At 40.0% G+C, this 22,032-nt stretch overlaps 1 protein-coding gene across 1 annotated transcript in view; it reads left to right on the top strand.

Annotated features, from left to right (window-relative positions):
* Window positions 1-21,086, top strand: part of Mamdc2 (MAM domain containing 2) — a 144,664-nt gene extending 123,578 nt beyond the window's left edge. The window contains exons 12-14 of the mRNA XM_042699356.1: window positions 10,661-10,920; window positions 19,734-19,818; window positions 20,102-21,086. Coding sequence (XP_042555290.1) covers window positions 10,661-10,920; window positions 19,734-19,818; window positions 20,102-20,166 — 410 coding nt within the window. The 3' untranslated portion in view covers window positions 20,167-21,086. The remainder of the gene's footprint in view (window positions 1-10,660; window positions 10,921-19,733; window positions 19,819-20,101) is intronic.
* Window positions 21,087-22,032: the final 946 nt, after the last annotated feature.

The raw sequence follows: 22,032 nt of genomic DNA on the forward strand, positions 1-22,032 counted from the left end.
TTGAACTCAGGGTCTGGGCACTGTCCCTGAACTCTTTTTTGTTCAAGGCTAGTGCTCTATCACTATGATCCACAGCACCACTTCCATTTTTCTGGTGGTTTATTGGAGATAAGAGTCTCACAGACTTTCCTGCTCATACTGGCGTTGAACCGAAGAGCCGAAGATCTCAGAGTAACTAGGATTACAGGCATGAGCCACCAGCACCTGGTATTGTTTTCTGTTCTTCAAATCACTTTAATAGCCATTTCAGTGGGAGAGATAATAAGAGTGCCAAACGTTTATTGAATATTTCACCCATGCAGGCATTGTGGGGAATCTTTCTTTACAGCCTTACTACTACCTGTAGAGTAAGTGGATGGTCCCCATTGCAGAAGTTCAGAGAGGTGAAATGCCCTGCCTGCATTACACACTAGCCACTGGTAAAGTAGAGCCTGAGCTTCACTCAAGTGTGCTTGTCTATAATGACCAAATTTGTTCCATGCTACTTCATCACAGTCTCCAAGCCTACACGGCACTCAGAATTCACACGTGACCCAGAATGACCATGGCGGAAGCATCACCAACTTTCACATAGCAATATAAACTCACCATGAACATATGTCACATCAAGGAGGGAATTGTCTTCTCTTCAAAAGGCTATGCTTAAACCAATGATATACATGAGTCTCATTAAAAACTCATCAGCAGAAAGAAGCTATATTTTTAAGCTAGTTCCAGTATCTGGGGATCAATACTGCGAATTCAACTCTAGGAATGCATCTTCTGCACCTATTGTATAACCTCAACAGAGAGAGAAGTGGCTTCTTCCTGCCTTGGTGTCTAATGGTTGAGCTAAGTGAAGTTGTTATATTGGCTCTCAGATCACAACGTGCCAAGAGCTACCTATGCAAAGACATCTTTTTTGCCAGTTAAGGGGCTCAAACTCAGGGCCTGGACACTGTCCCTGAGCTTCTCTTGCTCAAGGTGAGCACTCTACCACTTGAGCCACAGTTCCACTTCTGGCTTTTTCTGTTTATGTGGTACTAAAGAATCGAACCCAAGGCTTTGTGCATGCTAGGCAAGCACTCTACCACTAAGCCACATTCCCAGACCCTCAAAGACACTTTTAAGACAACTTTTGCTTGTTAAAGACACCAGTTTCAGAAAAGAAGCTTCAAATGTCTTAGAACTGGGAATGATCACTAATGTTAGAGCCCTTGGGCCTCTAAGGTTTTGACTCATTCCATATTTCCTGAGCACTTGATATACATTATGCACCAAATAAGGAACAAAGGGCCCAGAATTATAACCAGCAAAGTGACGAGGATTAAGCTCTAGAGATAGTAAAACTTTACTGAAGGCAGCGCTAGCTCTCATGGGGAGTATGATGGAGAACGAGTTGGAGTTAGTCAGAAATGGAGTGAGGAAGCAATTCAGGATGAGGAAAGAGCTGGTGTGAGACACAAAGCCCTTAAACAACAGGGCAGTTTTCTGGAATGGTAAGTTATTATGCTTGGTTGGCCTGCAGAATACTGTCAACCAGTATTCCCAAGAAAGTAGACTTGGATGCGTGCAGTATGTTGGAGCTATTCCAAGGAGCAGGGGTGTAAGGCAAAGGCCTTAAAACAAAGACTAGGAGAAGATTTGATACAAGGATTCATCAGTGACGTGTCCGTAGCTACAGCTAATTGGTTGCTTACTCATGTGGGAACATCTCGGAAACCATGTTGTAAATCTCAGGACCATAAAGGAGGAGAAAGGAGAAGTATTTATCCAAAGGCTCTCTCTCTCTCTCTCTCTCTCTCTCTCTCCAGAGATACATACCCATCATTGGCTCCACACTCCTCCCTGATTTCTAGGTTCTATTCACATTAGTTTGGACTCATTGTCTCAAGGTTCAAGCCAGGAATGACTCCTGAAGGCTCCACAACAAAGGCAGGAAGCGATAGGCACTTAACTTGAACCCAAAATAAGGTATCTATCAAGTTGCCTCTGAGGCAATTCTGTCTTTTCACTCCCTGTGCTTAAAGCTTGTCAGTCCATGTGAGAGAGCACATACAGGGAGGAGAGAGAAAGACAGAGAGAATCAGAGACAGAGAGACAGGAATACAAAGCTGCTTTATAGACAGCTGCATTAGATGGTCAGTCAATACATGTCCCTTAAATAAAAAAGAAAAGCTCAGAAAAGCTAAGCTATAAATATGTCAGGTTATTGTGTGTATGTCAGAATCAATATATCATTTCAGGTTAAACAAAGACAAGCCCTGGGAAGAGAGCCCTTCGGTTTGCTGCCACACGGGTCAAATAATGCCAATTATCCAGGAATGGAGCTTTCAAGAAGTTCCACACCATTTTGCCCCTTCCAGAGGCTTCTGGGCTAATGTTTCTCACAGCTGCCTTAGTTATAGAGCTTGTGGTTTTCAATTCTGTCACAGAGAGATAGGCTAGGACTAGCACAAGTGAAAAGGTCATTCTGCTTAGCAAGATTCAATCTGCTTTCTTAAATAGACACTCTTGGGTTGCTGCAAACCTTTAGTTAATTCCCAGAGTTCGGAAAAAGTTGATCTTGATCTTTTCCTATTGATTTGGCCAATATTCTCATTGCTTTTCAGAGGGTCTGATTTTCAGAGTTTGTAGCTCCATCATGCTGAACCCTCCCTTCATTCCCCCCAGTTGTTTGCCTTTTAACAGATTTAACAGATTTTTATTCTCCAGCTTATCCACTTTTAATATATACATATGTGTATATATACAATCTATATGATTATATAGTGTATATATAGTATGGAGAGAGAGAGCTAGCATTGAACCCCCCCCACACACAGGGAAAGCGGCCTACTACTGTACTTATACCCCCAGCCCTCAACTCTATTATTAAATACTCACATTATTAAGTTATTACTCAGTGATTTTACAGTCCTGTGTCATCACTGCACATATGGATCACCTGCTTCCCCTACACCTATTTCTTAAAAGTGTTTTCCTCCAGAGAGGATTCAACCAATTCTCAAGTAGACTACTAGAGAGCTCACCAACCTGACATGGGATTGTACTTCTTGTTTCTATGTCTATCACCCGTTCTCTGAGAATACACTCTGGAATTTAATTAGGCACTGACCTTTTTCATATGTCCTAGACTAAACATTTTTTTATCTCTTGAGCTGGAGAGATTACTGGAAACTCCACTTTGTTTTGCATTTAACTTCTTGCTGCTTGTCCTCTTGAAGTTGAGAATTGGGCAAATGCCTCAAGAGAAGATTAGCTTTCTTCTCTGTCCCAGAACTGGCACACAAAATAAAGAAGAAGAAGGAGGAGGAGGAGGAGGAGGAAGAGGAGGAGGAGGAGGAGGAGGAGGAGGAGGAGGAGGAGGAGGAGGAGGAGGAGGAGGAGGAGGAGGAGGAGGAGGAGGAAGGAGGAGGAGGAAGAGGAGGAAGAAGAAGAGGAAGAAGAGATACAGCCTTTGGCTTTAGACTGCCTGACAGACTATGTCATTTAGTCTTTCTTTTTGTAACTCTCCATATTGAGTAATAAATATTGGAGACAATTGTATTGAAGAAAAAAATTCAACAATACATTTCACATCATAGCAAAGCACACTTTATTCAAGTCTATTAGGGCAGGTACTAGGACCAATGCAATGTGATTTTGCAGTGGAAGGGAGAGTAATTTCTCTCCTTCAACTTTAAATATAGCATAGGACAGTGGGAATTTCAAACCAAGAGAGATGGGGGAGAAGCATGAGGAGGGGTGACATTGATCAAGATGCATTGTACTCAAAAACAAACATGTGGAATGAAGCCCCTTTGTATAACTACTTAAAGATATTTTTTTAAAAGCCATATACAAATAAAGCCAAGGGACCGTGTGGAAGTCAGTGCACAGAAAATTGCTAAGATAACATCAGGAGGAGAAATTCTGGTTTAACTCACCTAAGGGGATTCTTTATTATGTCTTTGTTTTGTTTTGCTTTCCTTTTTGCTTTCCAGAATCCAGTCAAGGGCCCTGTGCGTGCTCAGCAAATGCTCTACCACTGAGCCAAATATAATGCTACCTCGATGAATGTCATTGAAATTTCCTTTTCAATAGGGAAGACATTTTGAAATAAGGAAAAATTTAATTTCTTCAATAAACGGACAATAATTCATAGATTTTTAGAATGCTGGGGGTACAGAGGATATTATAGATGGACGAAAGCAGCACATGTATTTTAAATATTGCTTGAACCCATCCATTCAAGAGAAGTTTATGATTATCTTTTGGGATCCTAAGGTAGTAACAATACCATTGCTTGTGATTAAGTATACAGACTAAGCAACAACAGAATTATATCCCCCCAAGAAAGGAAATCACTAATTGACACGTTGCTATTTATTATATTTGGACCTAACTTTTCTATGTCTCCTTTTCAAAGAGAGGCAACAAAATAAAGCAAGACTATAACAATGGCAACCCTTTCATTCTATATAGTAGGAAAATGCTAGATTCAAACTCTGAGTCTGCACGGTACCTTGCCTTAGTGAATATAGGACTCATGCATTCTATGCGTTTAAAAGGATATACTTGTAGACTTGCACCTTGCCTTTTCCCTTTGGATCCTTGAAGTCTAACCATTTATCCTTAGAAGAACACATATGTGGGGAGAAAAAAAAGGGGGAGAGGCATACAAATCTGCTTTTTATAGACAACTGCATTTATATGGTCAGTCACTATAGATTTAATGTAGATGCTCAGAAAGGCAGTACTATGAGTATGCCATATTATTGTGTGCATCAGAATTAATATGTTGCCATATGTAGTAATTCCAGAGGAGATATAGTTTATGACTTATTGTGGGGCAGTGCAGAAAAACCTTGCCAAATCTGAGTGTGTCACATGCTATCATCTAATGGAGAGATGAACCAATAAACAGTGATCTGCCTCTGTCCTTTGTCCTCACAGAATCCTGGCATAGCATTACATAAACTCTCTGAGCCTCAGTTTCTTCATATGCAAAACCATTAGTGCCCTGCTAATCTCTTAGTATTGCTGTGAGGATTAATTCTGTGAAAAGATTTGACATCAAGTTCACTGAAATGAGTCATGTTCTTATTTTTATAATTAGTGAATCCTTTATAAAATTTGATGTTTATCTTTTTCCTACTTGCCCAGACTCATTGTTTTATGTCATTTGTGTTTCAGTAAAATAGAAAATCAGCCCCTAGGACTACTGGTAAAAAAAATTACTTAGTAGAAACCAAAAGATTTAATAGAAAGATGGAGTCGATGTTTCCCGAATTGTGTTATATTCACAAGGTAGTTCAAGTGATAAAAGTATGACTTATTTTAAATTTGACAGTACTATGCATGAATAAGAAAAGCATGTAAGTAGCACATCACAACCATTTGTGGCCAGTCTTCTGCTTTGATATTAATCTGAAGTTCCTTCTTGAGCAATAAAATATGAACTATTAGAAGAGAAATATTAAACATAGGTATTAAATGGAGTAGACAAAACTATGAATACAGTATTTGTGTAACTGAAGCTTGGGAAACACAGAACAAGTTGTTCTACTAAAATAACAAAAAGTTATCCCTCTCCCTTCAAAACTATTATAGACCCACCACTTAATTCCTATTAATAGAATAAAACATTGTGACCAATGGAGAGTGTGTTGCATCCAGGAGTTTTCCAAATTTGTCCTCTAGGATTTGTGTATTCATTTCCTGCCATGAACTCCTTGTTTAGCTCTCTCCTGACAAACCAGAAAGTTTCCTGACACACAAGCTACTTATTTTCAAAGACAATAGAGACAAGTCTTAACAAATATCCCAGCATTTTATTGGACATTGCATTTTTATTGACATTATATGAGACCCAGATGTCAGAGTTCTTGGTAAACATTTGTTTTAATTGATTTGGAGTTTATAGGGATGTTTGTGGCCAACAATGGAATAAGTAAATCAGCAAGATACCTATTCAGTCCAAGGGGAAAAAATTGTTCTCAAATGTCTCCATTCCTAGTTCTCATGAATAGTCTGTCATCCAGTCCTCCTTCCTTCACTCTAGTACCTCCCAGAAAAGCAGCTCTGAAACATTTTCTTAGCAATTACCAAGAAAGAGGCACCATGTGGCTCAAGTGGTAGAGCGCTAGCCTTGAGCTGAAGAGCTGAGGGACAGCGCCCAGACCCAGAGTTCAGGCCCCACGACCAGACACCCCCCCTCCCCCAAAAAAAGAAAAGAAAAAAGAAAGAGGCACAATTGCTTCCTATCACTGAGGGGCACTATTTACTGATTCAAGAAATCTTCCGCTGGGCACTGGTGGCTCACGCCTGTAATCCTAGCTACTCAGGAAACTGAGATCTGAGGATTGTGGGTTCAATGCCAGCCCAGGTAGGAAATTCCTTGAGACTCTTGTCTCCAAGTAACCATGAGGAAACTGGAACTGGTGCTGTGGCTCAGTGGCAGAGTGGTAGCCTTGAGCAAAAGAGCTCTGGGACAGTACCTACGCCCTGAGTTCAAGCCCCATGTCTGACAAAAAAATAAAAAGAAATCTTCCTTGTTTCCAGGAATTAAGTTATCTTACAACAGACTACTAAAACAAGGTAGAAAATCCTTCTTTTCCAAGAGTACTCCCTTCTTGTGTGAAATATCAATAATACATTAAACTATCAAAGAATGACATTTTTATGAATTATGCTGTTAGACAAAAGAAATTTAAAACAATGTGTTTCATGTGCCATACAGCTGATTTATCTATACTCTGCTTCGAGTTTTTATCTTTTGGTTGTTGGGATGCAGGGCACCTGGCATGCAACCATGTTACCCCACTAGACTCCAGACCTCTGATGAATTTGCTTGAGTTTATCGAGATTTCCACTGTCCTTTAGTCTTCCCATAACTATTCTTGTCCTTCTAGACATTGATACTTTCAGATTCTTCTTACTTACACTGAGAAGGTTTCTATGATAAGCTTTTTAAATAAATGTGATAAAAGGTATATTATATAAAATGTATATATGTGAGTGTAATGATGTATGTGTTGGTACTAGGACTTGAACTCAGGATCTTAGTGCTATCCTCAAGACTGGCTGGCACTCTACCACTTAAGACAGTTCTACTTTGGTGTTTGGGCTTGTGTGTGTGTGTGTGTGTGTGTGTGTGTGTGTGTGTGTGTGTGTGTGTGTGTTTGATTGGATAAAAGAGTCTCATAGACTTTCCTGCCCAGGCTGCTTCAAACTATGATCCTCAGATCTCAGCTTCCTGAGTAGCTAGGCTTATAGGCACTCAACTAAATTTACCATTTGAAACATTTTTAAGCATATAGATAGCTCAGTGATGAGTACATACACATTGTTGTCTGACCATCACCAATATGAAGCTACAGAAGTTGTTCATCTTCTTTAACTCTATATCCACTAAACTGCATTTATGATAAGCTTTAAAAATTACTTAAACGTTTCAAAATGGCCAGAGGCATGGCTCAGCAGTACAGCTTCTGCAGAAAAAGCATGAAGCCCAGAGTTCAAACCTCAGTTCTGCAAAAATAAATAAGTAAGTACATAAATAATTAGGAAGAGTTTTTCATAGCAGGAATGAGTGATTTTAGAGAGACATCTTTTGCAGTTGTGGCAATGTGCTTTTTTCATGGCTAATGGAGATTTCTCTTCCTGCCTAGTGATAGCAGCTAGCTATTTGAACCTCATGGCCTCTTATACAGGCCACTGGGGGCCACTGCGGCTGCGTGAGAGAGACATGAGCTGGAGGAACAGCTGCTTCACAGCTCAGGATTATGGACATGGCGTATGTCTATGAGTCTACACATCACAGTTGCTGTGCAAAGAACAGATGGGCCTCTGATCTCCCAGTAGATCCGCGAGGACCCCCATCTTGAATGTTAAACAATGACCCACAGAGAGAAAGTAATTTGTTTTCTCCAGTTAATAATCCCTTCCACAGACTGGAATCCTCCATGAGCAAGATCACCAGCGCTGCTCTGCAGAGTCAAAGCGGCAGCTTTTTGGCTCCCACCCAGAGCTTTTATTTGCTGAGACAGACAGTGCTTAAAGCTGTCATGTGGCAAAAAATGGTCAACGTGGGGCTTCTCCTGCTTTCCAAACACACATAACACAGGCTAGCCCTCCACGAAGCTCTGGTCTTCACTAGAGAAATGAAGTATCCTGTGCAAGTCGAAAAGACTAGTAAAGAAAAATCATGGGTTCATGTATCAGAAGGGAAAATACTGCTGCTTTTTTTGGTAAAAATCATTTTTGACAACACATATGGGTCTAGATTGATCCAAATTAGGGTTACCTTATATACATATCCTTAAAATATACTGTATCCCAAAAATAATTGCAAAGCCAAGAATGTTGAAGAAAAGTAGATAGATCAGTAGTTGGGAGTGGTGGCTTAAGCCTGTAAATCTTAGCTACTTGGGAGGTAGAGATCAGGGCCATCCTGGGCCTAAAAGTTCAAGAAGACTCTATCTCAACCAACACTAAGCATGTGTCACCCACCTATTGGCCCTAGTGAAATGAGAAACCACAAGTAGGAGGATCACAAATTGGGCATGAATGGAGACCCTACCTTGAAAATGATCAACACAAAAAGGGGCTGAAGGTGTAGCTTAAGTGGTAGATGCTTGTCTAGCAAGTGCCAGGCCCAGAGTTCAATCCTCAGTACTTCAAGAAGCAAGAGACAGAGCAGGGGGGGGAGGGGGGAGGGAGGGAGAAAGAGAGACAGAGAAAGAGAAAGAAGGAAAGAAAGAAAGAAAGAAAGATAGATAGATAGAAAGAAAGAAAGAAAGGAAAGAGGGAGGGAGGCAGGAGAGGGAAGGAAGGAAAAAAGAAAAAAAGAATGAGAGAAACAGAAGGAAAGAAGAAAAGGAAGGAAGGAAGGAAGGAAGGAAGGAAGGAAGGAAGGAAGGAAGGAAGGAAGGAAGGGAGGGAGGAAGGGAGGGAGGGAGGGAGGGAGGGAGGGAGGGAGGGAGGGGGGAGGGTGGGAGGGAGGGAAAAGTAGAATGATATCAGTGTCCCCAGAAAAGCATTCCCATTCTCCTGGATGTGACCCCTCTCTTCCAAAAGCAGCACAATTATAGGTCAAGCAGTGTAGATTTCCTTTCATATGTTATACTAAACACAAAGATCTCTGGAAGCAGAAACCTTAGCTAATAGCTTCGCCCTGACACCTGAGACTCAGAGATGCATGAGCTGAAACTGCAGGAGGCTATGGAAGCTGTGTGGTCCAAAGCACAGAGATAGATGGAGAAAGCTGTGTGGCCATCCTGGTTTAGTTAGAGCCTCCCCTGCCTGGAAGCGCGTGGCATAGAGTAATGCTTTTCCCTTTCAAGGCTAAATGAATCAGTGCATTGTATCCATGAAGGGAAGAGTTCTATCCAATGATCCTCGGGTGATTGAGAGTTCTTTTGGATTCTGAGACCTCAGAATGACCCAGGACTCATTGTTATCATTAGGAGTACATTGCCATCATCACTAAACAAAAGATACTTCTCACATCACCTGTCACTTATGACAGATGCATTGCTTCCTCCTCATCCTGAAAAGACATGTTTCAGGCCCTAATAGTCTACTTCTGGTTCCTTAGAGCTTCAACTATAGCCCAGATCTGCTAGCTCAGGCTCACCAGAGCCTTTCGAGAGCTCCAAAGCTAGGTGACAAAATTACTTTCTCTCATCAAATAGTTTGCTTGATACCTTAAAAATTATTTCTGGAGCAACTATGTTTCAAGTAAACATGTATTAAGCGATTGTTTCCGTTCACTGTACTACTAATTACACAGAGGATAGCAGGACACTCCCTATAGCCTAATCCCAACCCAACGTGGTAGCTACAGTTCAAAAGGAAGAACAAACAGAATACCAGGAAGCTGTCGTGTTAGGCCAAGTGGGGAATTAGAGTCGCTAGGACCAGGGCAAGGAGGAACTGACTGGATTCTGGTTGTGTTTTTAAACGTAGAACCACCAGGAATTTCAGATAGTTTGGCAAAGGAGAGTGGGGTGTGTGACTATCATTTGGAGCTTGAGCAACAACGAGGGTCGGAATAGATTTTAGAGTGAGGCTGTGTCCTAGTTTGTTTGTGCTACCCTAACAAAACATCATAGGTTGGGCAGATTGTAACTAACAGAAACGTATTTCTCCTAGGAGGCTAGGAAATCCAAGCTCTAGATACTAGCAGATTTCATGTGAGGAGGACTCTCTTTCTCATGGGTGGTCCTTATCTCAGGCTACCTCCCATGACAGAGGAGATGAGGGAGCTTCTGGAAGCCTCATAAGGATACAATCCTATGGATGGGGGCAATACCCTCATGAACATATCCCCTCTCCCCCTTCTCCTAATAATGTTTGGAAGTTGGCATTTCTACACATGAATTCAGGGGACACAGACAGACAGAAGTTTCACAATATTGCTCGTGTATTAGTGAGCTAGGTTCGGATGTGATAACCACATCAGTGACACAATACTGGCATGTTCATTTCCTCCTGCCTGTTCAACTGAATGATTAAATCATTAAACATTCTTTTCTGGCTTCCATTCTTGTAGCATTTCTATTTTCCTTGGATCATACCTGAGAACCCTTTCTCAGAACCGCCGCCAAGTCACCCACGTTTTCAGGAAAACCATGACAGAAGCCAGTGTGACTCGTGACCTTTTTAAATGTACCCGCTTTGCGTTCCTCTCAAGGTTACTACATGTACATTGAAGCTTCTCATATGGTGTATGGACAAAAGGCCCAGCTCTCATCCAGGCCTCTGCGAGGGGTCCCCGGAAAACACTGCTTGATTTTCTTCTACCACATGTACGGAGCTGGGACCGGCCTGCTGAGTGTATATTTGAAAAAGGAAAAAGAAAGCGACACATCTCTATTATGGAGGAGAAGAGGGGAGCAGAGCGTTTCCTGGCTACGAGCTCTGGTTGAATACAGCTGTACAAGGCAATACCAGGTAAGCAGAAAAGAAGATGAAGGGAGGGGGTGGCATTCCTCTACCCACTTCTGATATTCTTCCTTTTCTTGTTATCAAAGAGAATATGTGGTCCCTTTCCAAGGTCAGAGATAAAGGCGGGATTAGTTTAAGAGTAAACATAATTAGCCTCTACAGTGAATTAATCTAAGCAGTGAATGGAAAGTTAAACTGGGAGAGAAAGCTTTGAATGTGTATGCATAAAGTGGTTTCTGAGTAATTCAGTGATGAAAGTGTATCTATTTTTGTCTTGGTATGCTAGGAATGTTAAGTGTATTTCCTTCTGTCCTGCAAATCCTCAAATTGAAGCCTCCCTTTCTTCTAAATATAGTATTGCCTAATTAGTTGTTGCAGCTGGATCTCTTACCCACCATTTCTCATATGCATATCCTTATAAGGGCCTGCTTTCTCCCACTTTTTCCTTCCTTCCTTCCTTCCTTCCTTCCTTCCTTCCTTCCTTCCTTCCTTCCTTCCTTCCTTCCTTCCTCCCTTCATCCCCCCTCCCTCCCTCCCTCCCTCTCTCTCTCTTCCTTTCTCCCTCCCTCTCCTCTCTCTCTCTTTCTCTTTCTCCAGTACTGGGTCTTGAACTCAGGCTCTGGGTGCTGTTCCTTTGCTTTTTCACTCAAGATTGGAACTCTACCACTTGAGCCCTTCTGGCTTTTGGTGGCTAATTGGAGATAAATGTCTCATGGACTTATCTCCTCAGGCTGGCTCTGAATGTGATCAGGTCTCAGCCTCCTGAGTAGCTAGGGTTATATAGCCCAGCTTTCAGGGCATTCATTTTAAGTCTCTATTTAGGAGTGTTTATGGCCCAGGGTAAGTTGGGTTTTGTTACACCTCTGTGAAAGAAAATGAGTTCTTGACCCCAAGTTCTGGGTCACCCTTGGTGTCCTGTCATGTGCTACTAGGAAATTTCTGTCCTAGGTGATTTCCATCATTTCTGGAGGTGGGACAGAGCAGCCACTCTAGCCCACAGAGCAGCAGTTGCCACTGACTCCACCAGCCTATCCTAAGCCAAAACTCCAGGAAGCTCAGGGAAGACTCACTATTGTTCTTGGAATTAGTCTGTAGAATTGTGGAGCATGACCTCCAACTAAAAGCCCAGCTTCCTCCTCATCCTTTCTTCTAATTAGTAAACATCCTAAACCAACACACCCTAGTTTGAGCCACTGGTTGCCCAGGTAAGTTCAGTTCTTTCCAGGAAGATATATGCAAAATGAGTGCTTTATTTTGTGTCACCTCACAACCAAAATTAAAAGGGAAGCAATTGCAGCTCAGGTGACTGAGATGCAGTGTCCTCCAAGATGCAGCATCGTTAAAGAACAAGTAACAGAGGGAAGATGTGCATTAACCAGTGTCTAGAAATATAGTTTAAAAAAAGAGCAGGGCACTGGTGGCTCATGTCTGTGATCCTAGCTATTCAGGAGCCTGAGATTTGAGGATCACAGTTTGAGGCCAGCCTGGACAGAAAAGTCTGTGAGACTGTTATCTCCATTTACTACCAAAAACCTGAAAGGGGAGTTACAATGGCTCAAATGGTAGAGTGAGCAAAAGAAGCTCAAGGACAGTGCCCAGGCCCTGAGTTCAAGCTCTACCACTGGCACAAATAAACAAGATAGTACCATGAATAATTTTGATATAATGGCCATTACAGAAGGAATGTGGATTTCTTAGGAACTTTATGCTGTAAATGGGGGCTGGTGATGTGGCTTAGGTGGCTGAGCATTTACTTAGCATGAAACTGTGAGTTCAAATACCAGTACTGCTCTTCTACAAAAGTAATTGGTCATCATTCAGAGATGATGCCTCTGTTTTACTAGGCTATCACAGCATATATACATCTGCCCTCATCAAATGATTTTCAAAGTGTAGTCTATGTGTCCATAGCATCAACAATACCTGAAATCCAAAATCATCTGAGATACAGATGCTCAGGTCCCACCTCAGAAATGAGTTGGAAAAATCAAGGGAGGAATTTCTGAGGCTCCAGAAATTGGTTCGAGAAAGCCCTCCTAGCTGACTCTAATGCATATTAGAGACACAGGTTCTCTGTACTAGACTCAATGAATCGACTACTCTGTGGACAGGGTTTCCAGCATTTAAATTTAGTCAGTTCTGGAAATTAACCTCAGGTAAGGGCTGTGCTGGTAAAGCTACACTCTGAGCCAGAAACGATCGCTTTTTAAAACTTTTAAGTGATGCTGGGGCAGGTGCTCTAAAATTTGAATTCTGAGGAACAGGGAACTTCTTAGCATCTAAGCTCTGGGAGTCAGGCAAAAGGACTTAAGCATACGACACTTACAAGGTAACTTGTAAGTTTGCCTGATTGAATTTTATAGAGGACTGAGGGTGGCATTCTAGGGTGTTTGGGTTCAAGGGGTATGGAACAACCCTTGAGATATTCAGCTCACAGCCAGAAAGAGAAATAGACTTGGTCCCATTGGCTTAGCATGAAATAGACACGATTCTTCTTCTCTGGACTTAGGGGGTCCCCCCAAGAATTCCAAATGGCTACAGAAGATAAGGCTGAGCTCACTGGCCCAAAGCATCCTAATATCAAATAAAATGCGCACACATTCATGCATATGAGATTAGTCATCTTCTGTGTGCCAGCTATGTATAACATGAAGAGCTGTGCATAGATAGGTTCTTTCAGTTAATCTTACAACTCTATCCTACAAAGGGGGAAAAGTGCATGTTTATCTAGTAAGTGGAAGTTGAATAAGAAGTCATACCCAGACTGCCTACTTGTGAAGTTTGTAAGTCACTCTTCTACACTGCCTCCTACCACACAAGTTCTACAATGTCCTCATTCCCTTGGTGTTATGAGCACTTGGTGATCCTGTCTGAGATTGTCTAAATATTTTCAAAAGGAGGAAATAACGGCCGCCATGCTAACAGCACGGGTTAGAGTGGAGGTCAATTGAAGTTACATGTGAAAATCTAATGTCCCGAATTATAAGTAGGGGACATAAAAATTCCATTCCTTAATGCCCAGTGCTGGTGGCTCACACTGTAATCCTAGCTACTCAGGAGGCTGAGATCTGAAGATCGCAGTTTGAAGCCAGTCTGAAGGAAACTCCTTGAGTCTCTTATTTCCAATTAATCACAGAAAAAGCCAGAAGTGGTGCTGTGGTTCAAGTGGTAGAGCACTAGCCATGAGCAAAAGGAGCCCAGGGAGAGTGCCCAGGCCCAGAGTTCAAGCCCCATGACTAGCAAAAACAAACAGACAAAAAACATTCTTTCCCACAGTTTTCTGATCTCATGGAAGAATCAGTATTACAAACAGCTACAGCAATTATCTAGACTGAGATCTTGGAGTTTAAGGCAAAAATATCTCATTTTAATGAACTTCTTGACCTCTTGTTATGATAAATCTAATGATTCTGCAATAAACATGACCTAAAATTCTTCACTTTCCTAAATGCATATTCTAGAGGAGAGATTCAAATGTAAGCCAAAAATACATAATGTTACAAGATGAATAAATCAAGTTGAAATCATAGAAAGAGAGTAGAATGAAGGTAAAGGCTGGAGGTGCAGAGAAGGGAAGGAATGTGGAGTTGTTGGTCAAAGGCTACAAGGTTTCAGGTAAATAGAATAAGTTTTGAGATCTATTAAACAATAGGATGATTATAGTCAATAATAATGTTTAACATATTTCAAAATTAAGAGAAGTCAGAAGCCTGTGACTCACTCCTGTAATCCTAGTTACTCAGGAGGCTGAGATATGAGGCTCACAGTTCAAAGCCAGCACAGGCAGGAAAGTTCTTGAGACTGTCATCTTCAAGTAAGCACCAGAAAAGGTAGCTCAAGTGGTAGCTTGCTAGCCTTGAGCAACAAAGGTCAAGGATAGAGCCCATGACAGTTCAAGCCCCAGAAGTGGCACCAAAAATAACTAAGAGCCGGGTGCCGGTGGCTCACGCCTGTAATCCTAGCTACTCAGGAGGCTGAGATCTGAGAATCGCGGTTCAAAGCCAGCCCGGGCAGGAAAGACCATGAGACTCCTATCTCCAATAAAGCACTAGAAAACCGGAAGTGGTGCTGTAGCTCAAGTGGTAGAGCGCTTGCCTTGAGCTGAAGAGCTGAGGGACAGCGCCCAAGCCCAGAGTTCAAGCCCCATGACCGACAAAAAAAAAAAAAAACAAAAAAACAAACTAAGAATGAATCTCAAATGTCTCACTACAAAAATGATAAACAAGGCAATGGATATCTTAATCATTTTATTTATTCATTCTGCATTGTATACATACACCAAACATCAAATATCACATTTTACCCTGTTTAGGGTATACATTTAAAATAATATTAATTTAAGGAAGAAGAAAAGGTTCAAACAACCAGGTGATAAAGCAAAACAAATAGTCATAAAAGACTTTAGCAGGCATGGTAAAGAGTATAAAATTTATTCCCCAAATAATAAGACATTGCATAGCTTCAAAGTATTATGATCTGATTAATGTTTTTAAATGACCACTCCCTCTAAAAGGAGACTTAAGGGCTATTGAACCTGCTAAAAGGAATAGTGATGTGGACAAGACAGTGGCTGGGAGTTGTTACCAGCAGCTCACAGAATTCCTAGGTATAGACTGTCTAGTTTGAAATAAGGAGAAGAATCAAGGTGACCCTAAAGTTTTGGGCCCAAGAAACTGCCACCATGAGTTGACATATTCATTATGGACATGAGGAGCACTAGACAAGAGTAGTTTTGGAGGAGTAAGGACCTTTTGAACAGTAGGGCAATTAATAGATGTCTTCAACATCAAATATATGCTGTCTTTCATGTCTATTAGAAAATCAAATAGATGTACATTTGCCAGTAGGTATGCCAGTAGTCCTGAGGTGGGAGTTCACAGGAGAGGTGGAGCTTGGGAAGTATGTTCATCATCAGTGAAGGTGGGCAGGTGTAGATGGTTTTGGGGCAGATCTCTATGAGGAAAATATGTGGGTGGCCTCCTGAAGACATTTTGGTTGTCAGATTATTCTTGAGGAAGAAATTCATCAAATAGGGAGATTTTAATCATTTTCTTCCTGAGGGATTTATTAAGGTGCTAAACAGAATCTGACTCACTGATCAAAACCTTTGGGTTTCTTGATTACTCTTTCCCTTCGGCTTTCAGGTGTTTTCCCCTTTGGTTTCTTAGATTTTTATGTAGAATTGAAAGGAGCAAATTTTTGGCTCAGTGAAATACTTACAGCACTCCTATTGCTATTTATTCTACCTTACATTGGAATTTTTATGTGTGGGGCAGTTAGCTCAGACCAAAATCTGCAAACTTTTTGGTCATGGATAGGTTATTTGTTGATAATATTTTCCTAGCACCAAAGCTACCTGTTCCATTTATTAAGTAGCTAGAACCAAACATTTTATATTTATGTCCTAAATGGCTACCAGACTTATTATATTATTTCAAAAAATGATATTTAGCTGGGCACTGGTGGCTCATGCTTGTAATTCTAGCTATTCAGGAGGCTGAGATCTGAGGATTGCAAGTCAAAGCTAGCTTACACAGGAAATCCAGCAAGACTCTTATCTCAAGTTAACCACCAAAAAAGCTAGAAGTATGTGAAGTTGTGGCTCAAGTTTTAGAGTGCTAGCCTTGAGAAAAGGAGCTCAGGGACAGTGCTCGGGCTCTGAGTTTAAGCTGCAGGGGTGGCACACACAACTACTACAAAAACCCTTAAATGTAAGGACAAATTATTTAATCCTTAAATGATCACACAGTTTTGTACTAATAAAATACAGGGCTGAGGGTATGGCTCAAGTGGTAGAGTTTCTGCCTAGCAAGCACAAGGCGTTGAGTTCAAACTCTATTTAAATACCCAAAAATATGGAGAATGTACATATATAACTATTGGGGCATTACACAACTTGATCAGATTGGATACCACACCCCCATTTGACATTCTGCACTGATTTTTTACATGATGCTTGCTTTCAATCATAGCAAAAATCATAGCTCTATAAAAATGACGATACCAAAAAGAAATATTGACCAAGCTAGGCACAATGGCTCACGCTCGTACTCATACTTGTAGCTATTCAGAAGGCTGAAATTGTGGTGCTCAGGGTTTTAGACAAGCCTGGTCAAAAAGTTCACAAGACCCTTTCTCAACCAATAGCTAGGTGTAGTGATGAGCCATGCTGGAAAGTGAGACCAAGAGAACTATGGGTTGGTTTGTGCTTTTTTTGTTAGTCTAGACAAAAAAGTTGACAAGACTCTATCTTGATGGAAGAAGCTGGGAATAGTGGCACACACCTGCTATCACAGCTACCATAAGATAGAATAGCCATCTAGTACATAATTACACAGAAAGCAAGAAACTGTCTCAAAATAACCAGTGCAAACGAGGAATGGCCTAGCAATAGAGCAGTTGCACAGCAAAGATCCTGATTTCAGACATCAGTGTGTGTGCGTGTGCGTGTGTGTGTGTTTATGTAGTAACACACACACCGGCATACATGTGTCAATCTAGTATTAATACTTTCAAGTTACCTTCATCTAGTAGTGCAAGGTATATATGCTCTGAGCATTAAAAATAAGATTGTTCTGGAAGGAACAGATGAAGTCAAATGCTAAATCTGCAGATTTATTTTGTTTGCTTTCAACTCTCTCTAGAATCTTCTTGAATACATCTTTAATGTACTCAATGCAATGTAATGGAAGATAAAGTAAAAATAGAGTATATGCTTTGAATAGTCCTGTGTCTCTCTTGAAATTTCAGACTATCCCATAGTACCCTGTAAATGTAGAATGAATTGCATTCATTCTAAGCACTTGCTCATCAGCTGCCACAGGATAGATAAGGTTAGCTGTAAAGCATGAAGATAAGCTAAATGCATCTTGTCCATGTAAAATGAGAAGAAATGGTACTACATATCTGTAAGTAAAATAAGGAAACTACATCACTAAAATTTTAAAGAAATTCAAAGGAGAAGGTTGATTAAACTCAAGTGTTTGGTCAAATCATAGATGGTCTTGAATTCCATCAGATTTTGTCTACTTCACTATGCACTGAAGTAAAAAAGAAAAATAACAGATTTTTGTTGTTGTTCAGAAAACCAAATGTTTGCTAGCTGTACTTATATGTTCTTCTATCTAGATGTGTTAGGACATTTCCATGACATTTATTTGGATTCATATTCATGGCTGTGATGAATCACAGAGAATGACAACTTTGGATGGATGGCTAGATGAATGAATGGGTTGAATAGATTGATAGATGGGTAAGAAGGAATTTGTCATAGGAATTGGTCCACCCAATTACAGAGGCTGACAATTTCTATGACAGGCTGTCCACAATGTGGAGAAGCAGGAAAGTCAATAGCACATTTAGTCTACGTTTTTAGGCTTGAAAACTGAAGAAGTAAGGTTCTAATTTTTAGTCTGAGACCAAAGGCCAAAACCTGGAGGAGGTCACTGGGGTAAGTCTGAAAGCCCCAGAGCTTAGAATTCTGATGTCCAAGAGGAGAAGATGAGCATCCCAATTCCAGAAGGAGGAGTGAATTTACTTTGTCTTTGCCTGTTCATTCTAACTGGGCTCCAACAGATTAGATGTCCCCACACATATTCCATACTTAATATACTGATTCAAATGCAAATCTTTCTCAGGAAGAGCCTCACACACACTCAGAAATCACGTTTAGCCAGCCACCTGGGGAGCTCTTACCCTAGACAAGTTGACACCGAGACATAGCCATCTTAGGTTATGTCTTTAGAATTTTTATTTAGCCATGTCAACAAAGTTTCTTTGAGTCATTAATTTCCAGATAACTTCCTAAACTTATTAAATTAGTCCATTTATATTTAATTCTGAGAGGCTTACATGAAATTGGTTTAAGGGCTTTCTTTTTTATTTAATTTAAATCATAAGCCAGTCCAGTAAGAAAGTCATTTGCTCAAGCAATGAATGGGGCAAATACATCCTCTGGACAATTTTTATTACTCACAAACCTTCGGGAGGATTCAACATTTTATTAACTACTATTAGAAGAGCCCTGGAGCTGGGAATCTGTTTTTCCTAAAATAAGAATATTTGCTCAGTTATTGTTTTCTCATACTCTAAAGCATGAAACTGATTTCCTCATCTCTTGGGGCTATGCTTTTGATGTTAGGGTATTTAACATGATAAATGAGCCATTATTTTGGTAAATTTAATTATTGTGCTTTTCTGTTCATTCAGAAGTATTATCAGGCATATTAACATTTTCCACCCAGTATTAATGGTAGATCTATAGGGAGCTTAAAGAAATTGGAGCCTGAGGTCTCTCCGGCTGCCCTGTAGACACTGGGAAATGCTGGAAAAACAGAATTTAAGTGCAGAGGGAAAACCAGGCCACCACTAGAAATTCTTTTTTAGGTAAGAATTTCTGAGGAATTACTTAAAGAGATATCAAAAAAGAAAAAACAAAAGGACCTGAAATTCCAATGCTGTAGAATTTATTGGAAATTTCCAATAAATATTATCTTCAATGTTTGCATTTACATTTGTAATTTTGTACCCTTTTCCTTTTTTAAATAAGTTTTTTATTGTGAAAATACTGTACAGAGGAGTTACAATTGCATCAACAAGGTAATGAGTACATTTCTTATCAAGCATTGTTGCATCCTCCTTTGTTTTTCCCCTACCATCCCTTCCCTCCCATCTCCACAACTACACTTCCTGCGCCCCCCGCCCCGTACCCTTTTTCTTAAAGGGAGTCCCAAAGAACTATCTAAGCTTTAGACTAGCAAAGCCTGAATTGCTTTATTAGAGTGACTGTATTTTTTAATTTAAGCTTTATTACTTTTCAGATAATTTTTGAAGCCATCCGAGGAGTTTCAATAAGAAGTGATATTGCCATTGATGATATTAAATTTCAGCCAGGACCTTGTGCAGGTAATTTTTTCCAATTAATATATGTTTGATTATATATAGCAGATCTGGGAATGTGGTACATACCTGTATTCCCAGGGCTTAGGAGGCTGAGGCAGGAGAATAATCAGTTCAAAGCCTGTTTAGTACATTTGAGGCCAGCCTGGATTATATGGTGAAAACCTCTCTCAACTAAAAAAAAAGATTTTGTAATATATAACATAGACTCAAATTGTAATGAAAATTAAGTCTTTTTCTACAATAAAATTAAACAAAGCCATGATTGTCTAATTGTCTTTTCTAACAGAAATGGAAGATACACCTCAACAGTCATCAGGATATTCTGAAGATTTAAATGAAATTGAATATTAAGCAATGATCTGAGTTGGATTAATTAGACAGAAGCTGTACCTCTCTTCAGTCACAATGAAAACCAAGTAAAGGAATACTGGACAGTCTTAACCATTTCATAAGTTATGAAATGACTTTAAAGCACCCCTTTTCATTTCTTTTGCAAAAAATTCTGACTCAGGGCTTTTATTTCTTGCATTTGACAACTGTTTCTCGAAGTACAGGCTACTTGTCTTGCCTAGATTATTCATCTTAATTTTGGTAGCAGTTAAAATACAAATGTGCTATGTTGTAGCCATTAAAAATACAAATAAAGGGCACAGTCAGAATGAGTGCTCTTCAATCTGCATTCAGTGAATGTACAGAAAAAGAATAGATCTTGTGGGTTTCCTCTTAAATTTCAAATATCATAAGTATTTGTAAAATAAATAATGTGAGGTGCCGGGAATGTCTTCAGAATGAATGCAGTATTTCATGGTAACAAGTGATTCTGGAAAAAAATCAAATATTATTCTCTATGTTTTATTCATAGAAAGAGGATTAATTTTTAATATTTATACCATATATGATCACAAAGGAGCTTTTATAAAGTCCCAGAGTAAGTCAGCATTAATTAATGTTGTGGTACAAGAAAATGCTACCTTTTCTCTCCCTTTGAACTACCTTTGAAAATCACCAAGCACATGAATTGAAATTGCACTCTTATTTTATAAAGCAGGCTTGAAAAATGTTGATGCTCACATATCCAACAATTTTTATAAATCTTTTGATTGATCCTTATAATACTTGATTGGGTAAAGTTTTGAGTAGTATGAATACAACCAAATATGCTAAACTACTGCTTTTTATTTACTCCTTTAGAGAATGGTGTGCATGTGTATATGTGTGTGTTTGTGTGAAAATATAAAATGACTTAATAAAAAATAATTTGAAAACCTTTTTCACTAGCAATTAACTCATTTCTTTATAACTTGCTTTTATCAGAATATCTGTGTGTGTGTGTGTGTGTGTGTGTGTGTGTGTGTGTGTGTGTGTGTGTGTGTGTGTGTGTGTGTGTGTGTGTGTGTGCATGTGTGTGCTGATCCTGGTGGGGCTTGAACTCAGGGGCTGGGCACTGTCCCTGAAATTCTTTTTGCTCAAGATTGGTGTTCTACCACTTGAGCCACAGCTCCACTTTCCGCTTCTTTTGGTAGTTTATTTGGAGATAAGCGTCTTATGGATTTTTTGCCTGGTCTGGCTTTGAACTGCAGTTCTCAAGTCTTAAGACTCCTGAGTAGCTAAGATTGCAGACTTGAGCCACTGGCACCTGACCAGAATATCTTAATTATATAATTGTAGTTTCTCATTTGAATCTCCATTATTCCACAATGAAATGTGTTAGGACTTTTTTATTAGAGACATAGACACTTTATATATTGAATACATAATTTTTAGAAAGTGCTTTTAGCTGGGCATGGTGGCTCAAACCTGTCATGCCAGCTATGTAAGAGGCTGAGCTCAGGAAATTCCAGACAGATCTAGAAAAAAAGTTTACAAGATTCCACCTGAAAGGAGAAGCTGATGTGGTGGGACTTGCTTGTTATTTGAGCTACAGAAAGAAGCACAAAAGGAGGATTCTAATCTAAGCTGGCCTCAGGGGAACAAATAGTCTCTGTCAAAATCAGCCAGAGCAAAAACGCCTAGAAGTGTGGCTTGTGGTAGATCATCATCCCAAACAAGTGCAAAAGCCTGAGTTCAAACTTTGATATTAAAAAAAAAAAGGTGTTTCATTTCACATAAACAAGCTCACATTTCCCCAAACTGTACTGGTGTCTCACACCTCTGATACTAGCTACTTAGGAGATTAAAATCTAAAGATCTCAGCACAAAGCCATCCCAGGCAGACAA

Source organism: Dipodomys spectabilis, unplaced genomic scaffold, assembly GCF_019054845.1.
Source record: "Dipodomys spectabilis isolate Male_0828 unplaced genomic scaffold, ASM1905484v1 ptg000241l, whole genome shotgun sequence".
NCBI classification, from domain to species: Eukaryota; Metazoa; Chordata; class Mammalia; order Rodentia; family Heteromyidae; genus Dipodomys; species Dipodomys spectabilis.